This window comes from Pteropus vampyrus, unplaced genomic scaffold (assembly GCF_000151845.1).
Source record: "Pteropus vampyrus isolate Shadow unplaced genomic scaffold, Pvam_2.0 Scaffold50, whole genome shotgun sequence".
NCBI lineage: Eukaryota > Metazoa > Chordata > Mammalia > Chiroptera > Pteropodidae > Pteropus > Pteropus vampyrus.
The window spans coordinates 475,103-490,357 of NW_011888831.1; the positions used below are offsets into that span (position 1 = coordinate 475,103).

Genomic DNA, 15,255 nt, shown 5'->3' on the forward strand with positions numbered 1-15,255 from the left:
CCACTACTAACACTTGTAAGGCCCAGGACAGTAAAACAAATGAAGGCCCACATACCATAAATCTAAATATTTTAATAGATAAATCAAGCTATGCCCAAGGCCTGGCCCACGTTCACATCCTTAGCCTGCCTACTGCCTCATAATACAGAGGCTAGAGCCAAATTCTTCCCTGGACCAGGGCTGCCACCTGAAAGCCTGAGGGTTAGCCCTGAACGGCTCGGGTAAGGTGAGCAGATGCTGGCCAGACTCCTATATGGCTAATGAGACCCACCTGCAGACTCAGCCTCCCATCCACTTCAATTGGCACATCACTCTCTCATAATTCCTGTTTGCTCAGTCAGTAACTGAACTTTCAGAAACTTTCTACCAAGGTTGAAAGGGTGGAAAGGGGCTTTGTGTTTCAGTACTTGTGATATTCAGAGGTTCCTACAGCCTTGCTCCACATAGTGTAGTCCTTGGAACAAAAGCATCAGCAATTACCTGGGAGCATGTTAAAAATGCATCCTCTCTGTCCTGTCCCAGCCCTACTGAATTTGAATCGCATGTTAGCAAGATCCCCAGGAGATCTGTATGAAGGTAAAATTGAAGAAGCACTGAACTAAGTAGGGAGCCAGATAGGGGCCCCTCCCGCCCATGTCTCAGTGTGGTTCTGATTCTCTAACCACTGAATCTAGAATATCCACCACCCCAGTCACACTCTCTGTTACAGTACTCTGCTTATTTCCTTCATATAATTCAGCATAGTCTCTAATTTCTAGTGTATTGCCTGTCTCCCCAAAATATAATATAAACTACAGAGAGGAACTTTGTCAAGTATAGTACTATATCCACAGGGTCCAAAACTAGGCCTATACAGAGAGGGTACTCAATACTGAATTCACTGAATCTAAAATAATTTTAATTGTAACACACTATTATTTTATGTACCACTAAGAAAAAAAAGCTGCCAGTTAAATTACTACACGATGCTTTCTTAACATTTAAATTTTTTGTTTATGCTAATTAAAAGCTCTTTCAGACCCTTTTAAAAAAGTATTTCGGTGCATACATGAAAAGAAAATTGTAAGCAAAATAAATTGGTTATTAAAATATTCCTAAAGTTTCTTAGGGTCTGATTCTCCTGAATCTTTGCTATGACATTTTGTAGAGTTATCAATGTCTGTGTTTTCCCATACAGTACTGTCCTCTGTGCCATCAAGGGCACTGGTGACACAACATTTCTCAAGAGTGCACCACTACAGCCTCCAAGAATTTCTCTCAAACTCCTGGAGCTTTCTCATTTTACCAGATGATATCAACAGAATTGATGCCATCACTCATGTCAGATATTGCCCCACTACTTTGTTTCCATGACTTTGTAAATACATCATTAGCTTTCTGTCTCCATTTTAAAACACAATGTAATTTTTTGGAGACTTTTTAAAATATTGAGTTATAACTGACACATAATATTGTATAGATTTTAAGTATACGATATAATGATTTGATATACATATATATTACAAAATGATTACCACAATAAGTTAACATCCATCATCTCACATAGTCACAACTTTTTTTTCTTGTGATAAGAATGTTTAAGATCTACTATCTTAGCTTGGGGACTTTTTTTAATAGGCTTTTTTTTTAGAGCAGTTTTAGGGTCACAGCAATATTGAATAGAAAGTACAGACAATTCCAGATCCTCACTGCCCACACACATGCACAGACTCCCCCACTATCAACATTCCCTACCAGAGTGGTACATTTGTTACAATCAATGAACATACATTGACATATCATTACCACCCAAAGTCCACAGTTTACATAGGGTTCACTTTTGGCATTGTACATTCTATGGGTTTTGACAAATGTATAATGACTCTGTGCTCTGCCTATTTATCCCTCCCCCTACCCCTAATCCCTGGCAATCGCTGACCTTTTTACTGTCCCCAGAGTCTTGCCTTCTCCAGAATGTCGTATAGTTAGAATCATATAGTCTGTAGCCTTTTCAGATGGGCTTCTTTGTATAGTAATATACATTTAAGTTTCCATTATGTCTTTTCATAAATCATTTCTTTTTAGTGTTGAATAATGTTTTACTGTCTAAAATAAGCTGTTCTGTATCACAGTTTATTTCTCCTTCATCTATTGAAGGACATCTTGATTGCTTCCAAGTTTTGGCAATCAAGAATAAAGCCGCTATAAACATCTGTGTGCAGGTTTTTGTGTGGATATAAGTTTTCATTTCATTCGAGTAAATACTTAGAAGCACAATTGCTACATCATTTGATAAGAGTATGTTTAGTTTTCTAAGAAACTATCAAACCTTCCAAAGTTGCTGTACCATTTTGCATTCCCACCGGCAATGAATGAGAGTCCTCATCTTCATCAGCATTTGATGTTGTCAGTGTTTTGGATTTTGGCCATTCTAATAGATGTCTAGTGGTATCTCATTGTTGTAGGGAAACCTGCATTTCCCTGATGACATATGATGTTGAGCCTCTTTTCAGATGCTTATTTGCCAACTGTATATCTTCTTCAGACAGGTGTTTATTCAGGTCTTTCACTCAATATTTTAATTGAGTTGTTCTTTTTTTCTTATTGTTGAGTTTTAAGAGTTATTTGTGTGTTTTGGGTAACAATCCTTTATCAGATACATCTTTTGAAAATATTTTCTCCCAGTCTGTGGCTTGTCTTCTCATTCTTTTGACAGTGTCTTTCACAGAGCAGTTTTTAATTGTAATGAAGTCCAGCTTATCATTTATTTCTTTCATAGATCACGCTTGAAAGTTAGTTCTACCTTGGGACGTTATGATTACTTGAACCAATAAATCCTCTTTTTTTTTCAGTAGAGTTGGGTTTCCCTGACATATTTCCTAATATATTTCCTTAAAAAGGATTCTGGGCATGGCAGGCAAAAAATGATTGACATCTTTACTACTGTTAATATAATTTTTAAAATTTACATAGGATTTTCTATCTAACAAGCACTAAAGCAATACATCTTTCCTAACAAGCACTAAAGCAATACATCTTTAGGGGAGGATGAGTTCTCAGTTGACCCTGAGATCTCTGGCCTTGCAACAAGCATGTTTACAGAAGCAGAAAAGAGCTGACTAGCAATGTTGGCCAATTAAGAGGGAAATTCCTCTTCATTCCCCCCATTTTCATGCCCTTTAAATTTTTTTATAGGGCATCAACCTCTTAACATTCCTGGGCTAGAGGCTGGTACTTCTACAGCAACCTGACCTTTTATTATCTTCCCTTCCACTGTTTTAATTGCTGGTCCTTTTTTCCAATCTTTTAGTTTTTTTCCTGTGAACTCAAGAATTTTCTCAAGTTTGTCCTCTGTATCCCTCATTCACTTTGTCTCAGCTTCAGTTCTGTTTTTCACTGCTTCTGATGTAGATTTTAATTCTTTGTGTATTTTGAGTTTCTGTGTAATTCTCCCTTTTCTCATCCAAATACATGCTGGCACCTTTTCATCTCAACCTTTTCTTTAAGTACTCTGCTCCTACTTCCAAAAGAGTTCTAGTGAAACCTTCCTGAAAATTCTCTTCAAATTCTACAGTAAATATTTTTCAAGAGTTCTAAGGTTCAAAGTATTTCCTTGTTTCAGGTATCCTCTGATTCGAGGTAAATTCTTCATAGATTTTTCTCAATCCAGTTCCTCTGTCTCATAAATAGTAGGAATTCCTCTAAGATTCTGGCATTCATTTTGAGGGGTAAGTCTTCTCCATTTTCCATGTCTGTGCAGTGATTTGAGTGGGCTGCTGTGACAAGTTACATCAGAGGCCAGTGGCTGGATACCACTTCCTATGAGACAATTTCATTGCGTGACCTTTGAAATACTGCAGCACTTCCTGCCACCCTCATCTCTTCCATGGCACTACCACATCCTACTTGGGCCTTCATCTTTTTTGCCCCCGAGGCCCATATCTGGGTCTCATGCATACAACTTTGAATCTCCACAGTCCCCAGAGCAAGGTCCTATCCACAGCAAGGGCTTAATGAATTAATCTCTATATCAAAAAAGACTCGTCACGTTGTAGTTGACAGAAACACAACTCAGACTGGTTCGCATGATCAAAACTATCCAAGGGATAATCAGGCTTCAGGCATAGCTGGATCTGCACGTTCAAATGATGTCGTCTAGACTCAGTGTCTCTCTATCCTTTGATTGTTCTTTCCTCTGTATTGACTTTGCTCTCCAACAGGCAGTATGTCACCAGCAATTTCAGCACTACAAAAAAACTGAACTTCTTTGACCTCAGATTGCTAACAACAAAAAACAGAAATTGATTCTCATAGGATTGGTTTGGATCATGTAGTCACTGCTGAGTCAAACAGTGAGGCCAGGAAATGGAATGCTCTAATCAATCAGGCTTTAATCGAGAGACCACCCTGAGAGACAAGTAGTGGCCTCAGTAGGAGGAGGGTTTGATAAACAAATATGGAGAATAAATGAAAGAACAATGAATGTCCACTACCATCTTCTTAGTTTCTTTCCAGAGGAACCTTCCCTATAGAACTAATAGAAATGATGAGGCCACTACATATCTGCTTAGTGCATCCTAGTTTACAAAGTATTTCTCACATTGTCTCATTTAATCCACACAGCCAGCCTATGAACTAAGTGGCACTATACCCTTGATAAAGAGGAGGCACCTGAGACTTAAGAGACATTAAAGGGCTTGACTAATTCACAAAGCAGGTAAGGAGCCAATGGAGGGGCTGTGGAGAGGCGGGTGCATAAAGAGGAAGAATACACTGACCCCAGGCAACTTCCTCTGTGTTAATCTCCTCCACCTCCTCCACCACATCTTCCCCTTTGCATCATAGGCAGCAGCCCCTCCACCTCTACCTCCTCTTTGCCTGTGTCTCCTGCCTCTCTTCCTTATCATCAGATCTTGCCAGTCCAGTTTCTGCCGCACCTCTTCCCTGACCTTTGTTCCTTGCTCACGTTTGTTTTCCTCTGGACCTAGAAACCTCGGACTCACTTCACTCACTGTCCGTCCTTCCCAAAGGCCTCTCTATGTGCACGGGAAAGTGTGCCCGCTTCGTGGGGCTCTCCCTCATCCCCCTCTCCCTGGTCTGCATCATGGCCAATGTCCTCCTGCTGGTGCCTAATGGGGAGACCACCTGAACCAATTATGACCATCTCAGCCTGCAAGTCTGGTTCATGGCTGGCTTCATCGGAGGAGGCCTGATGGTGAGAAGGCTGCCAAAGGAGCACAGGCCAGAGTTCTGGGTGCCAGTCTATGGGGTTCCAAAGAGGAGGGAGAGGGAGAGAGAGAGAAAAGGACAGCTGCCTGGGAAGGGATAGCAGTGGCACAGTGGGGATCTGGACCCTCCCAAACGCTAAGCACAGTGTAGAGCTCCTGGTGGAGCCCTGGGGTCCTAAGCTGAATGTCTGAGGGGAACAAGAAGGAAGGGAGCCTCACTGCTCTAAGCAGTTTCCCTTCTGAGAAGGGACTATGTGTGCCCTTCCCCATCCCCACTGCTGAGCAGAAGCTGGGAACACCTCACTATAAGAGTTGAGGCAGAAGGAGCAGCTGGATGTGTGGGAAGTTATCAGGGCAAGGTAATAATGGGTATGGGGGGTGGGGTGCAGTGAGAATGTCTGGAGCCAGGGATCAGCCATTGTCACAGATCAGCCATTCCATCTCTCAGCTTGGTGTCACCCTCCCCAGCCTCCAGGTCTCTTCACTCTCGGCCCACATTTCTGGGTGCCCCCTCTGTGCTTGGGGCTAAGGATAAACTCAGAACCTAGGTACAGTGGAGAAGGTGCCCCCACATCTTCCTGGAAACTAGAATCTGTCAGAAAAAGTGGAGGAAGGAGAGACACAGATTTCCTGGACTTCCTCGCCCCCATCCTCCTACTCCTCCCCCATTTAGAGAAACCTTTGGAAGGTCAAGGTAGTTTAACATCTTCATAGAATGAAGACAAAAGATCTACCCAGCATAGTTCCACACTCTCAGGATAGCTGACTGATGAAATTCTCCAGGAGAGGTCTCCTCTTCATCTCTTTCATAGGTCCCACCTCTCCTTTATCCAACAATCCCTTCTTTCCCTCTGGGGTCTTTTCTCCTACTCCCCCTCCCACATGAATCCATGGCTGTTGGACTCTACTTCATCTCTCTAACCTCAACTCTCTCTGCAATGTCACACTCCTCCCAGGCCTACACACTCACCCAGTGTCACATCTTGCCCTTCTCCAGCCTAAATCACCCCCACCTTCGCATGATCTAACCAGCCTGCTTCAGGGGAGATCCCCAAGGATGCCCTCCCAACATGCTCATTCCCAACTGCCTTCTCACTTCCATGCCCTGAGCCACTCTTGAGAAGGCGTTCTCAAATGTATTCACATGATCTGTGCTATGCCAAGGGACACAAGCAAGGTCTCAGCTCTCCCTGAAGCTGGTGTTCCCACTAGGGACACAGTCAGTATCAAAGAAACAAGACTTGTAAACAAAGGAGGACATATGCCCAGATCCTTAGTATACAGCTTAGTGAATTTTTACTAAGTGAACACACCCACATACTCAGCACCCAGATCAAGCTACAAGTCATTACCAGAATCACAGATGTGCCTCCCACCAGGCACTACCTGCCACCAACAAGGTCCCCGCTACCCTGACATCTACCCTCATGGATTAGTTCTGCCTGTTTGCCACTTTATATAAATGGGATCCTACAGTATGGACACTTTTGTGTCTGGCTTCTTGAGTTCAATATTATGTTCGTGAGGTTCATCCATATTATTACATGTGATTGTAGTTTATTACTTTCTATGCATTCCATTGTGTGAATATACCACAATTTATTATTAAAACACTCTACTGTTGATGAATATCTGGATATTTCCCAACTTGGATTTATTACAAATAATACTGCCATAAACATTCCTATAAATGTCTTTATGTGAATATATGTTTACATTTCTATTGGAGATACACCTAGGAGTAAAACTGCTGGTTTTTAAGGTGTACAAATATACAGTGCTACTAGACAATACCAAAGAGTTTTCTGAAGCTCTTATACCAATCTCATTCCCATTAGCAAAGTATGAAGAGTTCTAGTTGCTCCATACCCTATGGGATTTACAAAGATCCCTCTGGCTACTATACGAAGAATAGATGGTAGAAGGTCAGCATTGGACATAGAAAGACCGGAATGAGGTCACTACAGTTGTTTAGGACAGATGATAGTAGCTTGGACTAGGCCAGTGGCCATAGGAATGAAGAAAAGTAAGCAGATTTGAGCTATAAACTCAGTGTTTCCTACTACTGTTTACAATTATCCTTCTCTTTTCATTGAAATGATAAAGAGCGAGATAGAGAAGCTCAGATAACAAAAGGAAACAAACAGTTTGACTTAAAAAGTAAAAAATATCAAATACACAGGTCATTCAAAATCGGTAAATCCAAAAGTCAATTCTAGGTGCCTTTTGATCCAAGAGCTTTCTAGTAAGCCACCTAACCAGAGAGACTAAGCCAGAGAGTCAGAACTGGTCCTAGATCTGGCCCATGAGATATGAAAAAGGGGAATGTGTCTGATAGAAAGTTCATTAAATCTACAGGTTTTTCCGTGAGGTTGCTGTGGGTGATATAACAAAACTAAAACTCTCAGCCCTACCCTGGAGAACAAAATGTTGCTCTGTGCGGTGGCAAAGGTCAAGACTGCTGTGGAATTCTAGAGATGGGAGATAAGCAAAGAACCTGACCTCGAGCAACAAAGATAAAGCTGGAGTCAAAGGGCAAGAGCCTCCTCGAATGCCTTGCCAGAGTTGAGTCTAGATGGGCTACTCTTTGAGGAGACCCTAAAGGATATAAGCAGACAAAAGACTCATCGAAAATTAAATTTAATCTGGGTGCTGGCATGTAAAATGAAGTGTGGGGTGGCCTGGGGCAAGATATAGGGAATCCAGTAGGGAGGCTGAGAACATCATCTTCATGGGAAGCAATTACAATTACGGATTGACTGTAGAAGAAAAAGGACTGACAGGTTCAATAGCTGTTGAAGGAAAAGTCAACAGGACTTGAGGTCTGGCTGGGTGTGGAGGATTCAAGTTTTACAGCCTGGGTGACCTGGAGGATATCTCCACTGATAGAGAAAAGAAAGTCAAAGAAAAATGAATTTGAAGAATAAATTGTGAGGTGAGCTGGCTGAATTTGAGCTAAAACCAAGACATTCAAGTGAACATATCCTTCGGGCAGATAGATCTGAATCTGGAGGCATGATTTAGGAGCAGCTGATGCCCTAGGAGAGGATGAACTTTGTGAAGAAGGCCACAGGGATAAAAAAAAAAAAAAAAAAAAAAAAGGACTGGTACTGTATCTTGGGGATTCTCACACTCAGAGCCTCCAATAACATTCTCCTCCACCCTCTACCATGATCCCAGACACTCCAACACCGCTATCATTTCCCCTCCACTGTTGAGGGAATTTATAGTTACTGAGCATTTACTTTGAGCCAATCTTGATATCAAGTCAACCTATTATTTCATTAAATCATGAGAACAGCCTATGAGGTAGATATTGCAAACCCGTTTTACAGAGGACAAAACTGAGGCCAATAGAAATCAATTAATCGAGTGTGAAGTGAGCACAGGGTTGGCACTAAATCCAGGCCTCCTGACTGTCATTCAGTTGGGCACCTACCATGCACCAAGATTTATAGGGAATATAATGATATTAGGCTCTATCTTCCTGGAGGGTACAATCTGGATAGCGATAAGTTGGTTACATAAATAATGATAAATTAAGATAGAGCCTGACAATGTTCCAAGAAAAGTAACGATAAGGTTTCCCTTCAGTCCAAAGGACTGAGGACATTACAGTCATGTTCCAGAAGGAGGAAGCACTGACATGCCTAAAGCCTTGAGGATCTGTGGGGACTCACTATCACACTGACTCTTGTTCCATAGATATTGTGTCCAGGAATTGCAGCCGTTCGGGCAGGCAGCAAGGGCTGTTGCGGTACATGCTGCTGTGGAAATCGTTGTAGGGTAAGATCCAAATAAAGGCGGAATTCAGGATGAGTTTTTGAACAGGTCTTCGAAGAGCCAACCTAAAGCCACGGCCTCCTCCACAGAATTTAGCTACACAAGCACCTCTACAGAGTTCAAGATTCACCTCATCCGCTCATCCGAAGTCTCGGTGGGCCTGACTAGTGGGGACTAAAACCCCCATGAATCTCCACAGATGCTGGCTCTTAGTTAGGGTTAGCTTAATTCCAAGCAGCAGGGTTTGACAGGAAATGTATTTTTAACTGGACTCAAGAAGAGCGTAGTAATGGGGGGTGGGGGGCTAGATGCAGCCTGCTAACGCATGGGAAGGGTGCCCTTACTCACCGTTACTCCACTCTGTATCCAGATGCTGCGCTCGATCTTCTCTTGGGCTTTTGGGTTGTTTGGTGCCATCTACTGCCTCTCGGTATCTGGAACCGGTCTCTGAATTGGACCCAAATGTTTAATGAACAAAGTGGGACTACCACTTCAAAGAGACCTCGTAAGGCTTATTAGCCTGTATTCACGCCCTCCTCACCCCATTCTGTGAGTCTCCCCACTTTTCCCACGTGGGCCCGGAAACCAGGGCAAGACTTGTCTTTGAGAGGGCTTCCTCCACGTGGGCCAAACGAGCCCCTTGCAAATCCCCCTCAGCACATGCCAGGGACAGGGAACCAGGAGGAAGGATCTCCCTCTGACCTCCTTCTCTCACATGAGCCTGCCGCCCCCACAGAGGCTCTTACTTGCTCAACCAAACCCACTGGAATTTGTGCGTGGAGCCACCTGGTGTGGTCTTCTGGAATGTGACGCTCTTCTCGCTGCTGGTGGCCACCTCGTGCCTGGAGATCCTGCTGCGTGGGGTGCAGGTGATGAACGCAACCATTGGTATCTTCTGTGGTGATTGCAGGAAGAAGGAGGTAGGATGACGTGGAGCAGAGCTTTAGAGGGAAACTTCTTGCTTCCCAGCTGCGTCCTTACGTTCTCTCTTCCACAGCACACCTCTCACTGAGGTTCCACTGACTGCTTTGCTCGCTTCTGGACACCCGCTTGGCCCGCCCCAGCCCTGGAATGAATTGTTTTGAGCTCTCATGAGCATCTCAGATTGTGCCCTATGCAAGGAGGCCTCCACATATGCCCGGGCTTGGGGCTCTCCTGCTTGTGGCCCCTGCACTCTGCTTGCTGTTTTCTTATCAGTTATTGAGCTATTGTGCACTGGAAATACAGTAGTTAACAAGACAGGCAAATTCTGTGCCCTCAAAGAATTTAATATTCCAGGGGTGGAAGATGGCCAATTTTTAAGAGAGGCAATAGATCACTTCAATAGGTGATATGCACTTTTAAAAAAATGCCTTTATAATGGGATACATATTGACTGATGTAGGGACTTTTGAAAATAAGAAAAAGTCCACGAAAGTGAAATTGGAGCTGAAATCTGGTGCATGGGACTAATCGTCTGGATAACTAGGGTTTTCCAGGCAGAGAGAACAGCAAGGACAAAGATCCTAAGCAGGAATCAGTATGTAGAAAAGCCACTGTTTGAGCTTTGTAGTGTGTGCGTGTGGAGGGGGGGGGCGGGGAGTATGGAAAAGACACATTAGCCAGTTAAGCTCTAGAAAATAAAGCCTGAAAGCATTATAATGACACCTCTCAATTGGGTAGAAGTTTCTTAATCTGAGGTCACTGGTGGTTCAGAAAAGAAACAACCTGGGCTCTTAATGGGGACAATGTGTCTGCAGATACCCTCAGAAAGCCAAGGACTTCAACTTGCACGCAAAATTGTGTTCAAGTGCGTTTTTCTGGACTATAGGTCAGGAACTTTCAGTAGCCTGCCATGGACTCCTGAGGCCAAACCTGAATTTCAGCTTGGCCCAATGCTAAATTAGGAGGAAGACAAGGAAATGCAATTTCCTACCACTAAAACAAGTGAGACCAAAGCCAAGACAAGAGAAGCTTTATTAGCTGGATGTGGGACAAACCAGAGGTGGAGCCAGGGAGAGAGCAGTGAAGGTGTCAACTTCGGCAGCAGAAAAAACGCAGGTCATTAACCGCGGTGTCATCACGGAGGCCTCTAGGCTGCTCAATCTTAATCTGCAAGCCGCAAATGCCTTTAGGACATGGTTCACTCCAGTTTCCAAAGTCTCCCCAGGCCAGGCCAGGCCCCTCCAGCTCTGTGCTGTCCGAACAGCGGAAGCGCACGTTGTTCGCAGCTGTATTGTCCCCAGGGATAACAGGTGCCTCCACGCGAAGCGAGAAAGCCACGAGGAAGCTGCCAAAGGGACACCACAACGGCTCGCTCCACGCTCCCCACCTGTGAGAGAAAGAGAGACGCACCGGCTTTGCGGTTACCCCCTACCCCACCTTGGGATTCTCATCCAGGTGCTACACGACCCCGGTGGGTTGGGTCTAGTCGCCAAGGTGCGGAGATAAGGTCTTCCACCTACTTCCCAGATCTAAATTGACCCACAGCTCCGGAGGAACCTTCCAGCTGGGGTAAGGAGCATACCCCACGCTAGAGGATGCTTGCCCTTGCCCCCTACCTTCCAGACTGGGACTCCACTACGTGCTCCGCATTCCCGCGCGTGCAGTGCAGCCGGACCCCGTTCATTGCCGTGTCATCGCCAGGAATGCCTTGGGGGGGCTCCACCTGGTTGGCGAGGAAAGGAGTGGTAAGGAAGAGTCAGAAGACTACCATCCTCTGTTCTGGGGGTTCATGTATCTCCATCCCCTTTGAGACCTAGGTCTGAGCCCTCACCTTGAGCGAGAACCCGCTGGCGAAGAATCCGTCAGGACACATCTCGGGCCTGGCCCAGCCACCCCAGGGACCCCCGTTGGTCACCTCGATGACTGACGCGTAGCCGCTCGACCCATCTGCTTGTGCATGTCCTAAGCACATCGCCCACAGCAGCAGCAGGTTGGCTCCCACTCCCTGCTCCATCCTGCAGCCTTTGTGAGCCCGGGATTCTTACTTAATAAGATTTATATAACTGCCCCTAGGAGGGCTCCGATTGCGGAAGGACTAGCTAGATTAAGTGACACCAAAAACTAATCCGCTCCCAGAACCCTGCGGACCAGATTTTCTAGTCTAGAAGACAGAGGCTCCTAGTGTCAAAGGAGGAGGGGCTGCGGGATCAGACGAATTGAAATCACCACCACCTACTGAATGTTTACTGTAGGCTAAGAATTGTGGTTAGCGGTTTTTTGCAGGCGTGTTTTAATTAATCCTCACAACTTTAGAGCTGGGAATTACCCTTCCAATTCTGAAGATGAGGTAACCGGGGCTTAGAAATGGCAAGCGATTAAGGTCACAGTCAGCAAGCCAAGAAATATTGCAACATTGGGAAATGGGGAGTCCAAGGCTAGAGATGGAAGTGATGGCTCCAGAATCCCACTGGACAGGATTGGTCAGATGTAAACTCAGGAGTGACCTCCATGATGTGGGAGGGGATCAGAGTGAGAGATAAGGCTAGAATTCATGAACTGTGGGAGCTAGGAAAGGTCTTCTTAGTGATTGGAGCCCTGACTCCTTGAGAATATGGTATACTCCTCCTCACCACCAAAGAAAATATACACAGAGATAGGAAAATTCTATTGTTTATGGACATGGGACTAAGAACAGGAGATGCTGTTTCTTTCATTGCATCCTATATCCTTTCCCTGAATGCTCTCCCCCCATGACCACTAGGTGGACTCCTAATTTGCAAAACCTGGCTCAAATTTGTCATGGGAGCACCACCTCTGATTTGCCTGTCCCTCATACACATTCCTTTGTTTATTCAATATGTACTTATTTAGCAATAATGTATTTTGGCCCAGCACTATTCTAAGTGCTGTAAATGGAACAGTAACTAAGGAAAACAAGGATCCTGTCTTCATCAGAGCTAACATTCCAATGGGGGAAAAAGATGACAAATTATCCAATGGACCTTGAGCTCTATGAAGACACTTTTGTCTTCTTGAGACCTAACACAGAGCCTGGCATGTGGAAATAGTTAATAAAGGTTGGTTTGATGAATAATTGAGGAATCAACTTGGAGTTTAAAAAATTAAACCACAAAAATGTAAAAGGATAAAATCTAAAGTATATAATCAGGAGGCCATGCATCCAGACCAAGACAAGGTTCCCTGGAGATAGTCTAGAGAATTTAGAAGTGGGTGTTCCAGGGTCCCCGGTACTCCACATTTGAACTTAATAGGTTAAGATTTATGGAGCAATTGTGGTAAGCTTTTCTATTTACAGTGTTTGCAAATACATTATCATTTAATCCTTGCAAAGTACCCATTCTCAATTTACAGTAGAGGGAACTCAAGCTCAGAGTTAACTTACGGCCCACACTGTTGCTCAGTGGGGTAGCTGGTTCTGACACCAGCCTCTCTTCCCAATACCCAGGCTGCCTTTTACTACAACTTGGCCTTACAGGGATGGTAATGCAGAGATGTATCATTGCTATGGAACCTCCCAAATCCTCTTGATCCAGTTTCTCATACCTAGGATGCTGCCCTTGGGGGCAAAGGGCACAGGGGAAGGGGATTTAGGTTAATTATTAACCCTTGCACCTCAGGGCACTGCGGGCTTCTCTCCCCTCCTGGAGGCGGAGGGACAAGGACTGGCTAGAGACTGTTGAGGGGTCGGTGATCCCAGCAGCAGCCATGGGGGTCGCGCTGCCTCCACGGGTCCCGCGGCGCTGGTTCCGCCATGCAATTCCTCTCGCCGTCTTCCTGCTGTTGCTTTATTTTTTCTGTGCTTGGAGCCTACGTGAGTGGCCTCATCTGCTCTGGGAGGAACCCAAGAATCCAGATCCTTGGGACCTAAGCCCCCTCTTGAAGCCCTCCACAGGCGCCCGCTCAGGCTGCCAATCTGGAGCACAGTCCTGCATTTCCAAGGGACCGCCACCTCTACAGGTATGCTTGGGTCAGGGCTGGGACCAGGAGCTCCAGGTGGGACCCTGAACAGAGGGAAGTGGAGCCAGGCTGAGGCTCTGGTGAAGGGTAGGTCCTCCTTCCTGTATGCCCCCTCCCACCAGAAGCTGACAGTACAGCAGGAGGGACACCTCAGGAATAATTTGGTCAGAGCCCGACTGGGCTGCTTGGCGAAGGAGGCCCAGTAAGCTAAGGGTTCTGCTCCCGCTCCCTTCCCTTATATCTACCCTCCTAGACCCAGCAACAGTCGAGACCCCCAGAAGCCCCGCAGCTGGAAAAGCCTCAGTGTCTGGGCCCCCGGGGGATGCTGAGCCGCATGATGAGGACGTTCCGCGACAGTCTGAACACCGAAGGAGATGTGGAGTTATCACAGTACCTGGCAGGATGGAGAGAGCTAATTAGGTGAGTGGTCTCCCTCCCCTAATCCAGTCCACGCCTCGTATGGCTCCATTGCTCTGTCTCTCTTTCTTGAACCATCCCACTCTTCCCACCACCAACCACACAGGTTCCTGACTCCTCTCGGCTCCATCTTCGCCTTCGCCACAGGCGAGGCCTTCAACAAAGTGACAGCCCTTGAGGCTCGGGTGCACGGCCCAGATGCTGTGCACTACAAGACGCTAGCAGGCATGGTGGAGTGGGAGCGGCGGGCAGGACTGCTGGAGCTGCCGGGGATCGCCCCTCGAAACTACGCCATGTCCTCGGGCTCACGAACGATGCTTTTGCTGCACCGTGCGCTACACTGGTCCCAGCTCTGCCTCCACCGGGTGGCGACCGAGATGCTTGAAGGCCCGGACGCCGGCGAGCAGTGCAACGACGCCTACAGCAAGGCCCTTGCTCCGCACCACTCCTGGCTGGTCCGTCAAGCCGTCCGCCTCGCCTTCCTCTCCTTCCCAGGTCGCGGCCGCTTGCTCAAGCTGGCGTGTCCGGGAACCAGAGAGGCGGAGGCAAGGGCCACGCTTGCCCGGGCCGCGGGCACCCTGGAGGATGTCTACAACCAGACCCAGGGCTTGCTGGCACGGCGCGGCCTGCTCCAGCTGGCCTGAGGCCGGCGGCGGCAGGGATCCGCTAGGAACCGAGCGCACTGGCGTGGGGTCAGGATAGAGCCCTCGGTGCTCGCTTCCGGAGCCAGGGGGCGTGACGCCCGCTCTCCCGCCTCTTTGGTAACATCACTGTCCAGGAGGCCCGCCCCTAGAGGCAGGGTTGTTTAGCTCCTCCCTCTACTCGCAGTCTCCGGAAGAAGTCAGGAGCTGTGGAAAGTAAAAAGTATTCTTTGGTAGCCGTAGGTTTAGAGCGTTTTGCGTGACGTCGGCAAGTGCTTAGGAGAAATAGAAAAAAATGGATGTGG

The 15,255-nt window shown here is 46.2% G+C and overlaps 3 protein-coding genes across 3 annotated transcripts; 2 read left to right on the plus strand and 1 right to left on the minus strand.

Moving 5' to 3' along the window:
- The first annotated feature begins 5,017 nt into the window (after positions 1 to 5,017).
- TM4SF5 (transmembrane 4 L six family member 5) lies at positions 5,018 to 9,919 on the plus strand. The gene is given in 5 exon segments (XM_011360052.1): positions 5,018 to 5,194; positions 8,913 to 8,993; positions 9,361 to 9,464; positions 9,466 to 9,495; positions 9,727 to 9,919. Coding segments are annotated over 5 exon segments (585 nt in total).
- A 1,010-nt stretch (positions 9,920 to 10,929) lies between these two features.
- On the minus strand, positions 10,930 to 13,210 carry VMO1 (vitelline membrane outer layer 1 homolog). Its single transcript, XM_011359695.2, has 3 exons — positions 11,746 to 13,210; positions 11,531 to 11,637; positions 10,930 to 11,301 (listed from the first exon to the last, which is right to left on the minus strand). Exons 1-3 carry the CDS (start codon positions 11,926 to 11,928, stop codon positions 11,004 to 11,006), a joined length of 588 nt encoding a protein of 195 aa, XP_011357997.1. The 5' UTR covers positions 11,929 to 13,210; the 3' UTR covers positions 10,930 to 11,003.
- Positions 13,211 to 13,609: 399 nt separating this feature from the next.
- GLTPD2 (glycolipid transfer protein domain containing 2) lies at positions 13,610 to 15,036 on the plus strand. The gene is made up of 3 exons (XM_023530367.1): positions 13,610 to 13,892; positions 14,146 to 14,312; positions 14,416 to 15,036. The coding sequence occupies exons 1-3, from the start codon at positions 13,641 to 13,643 to the stop codon at positions 14,951 to 14,953; spliced, it is 957 nt and encodes a 318-aa protein (XP_023386135.1). The 5' UTR covers positions 13,610 to 13,640; the 3' UTR covers positions 14,954 to 15,036.
- Positions 15,037 to 15,255: the final 219 nt, after the last annotated feature.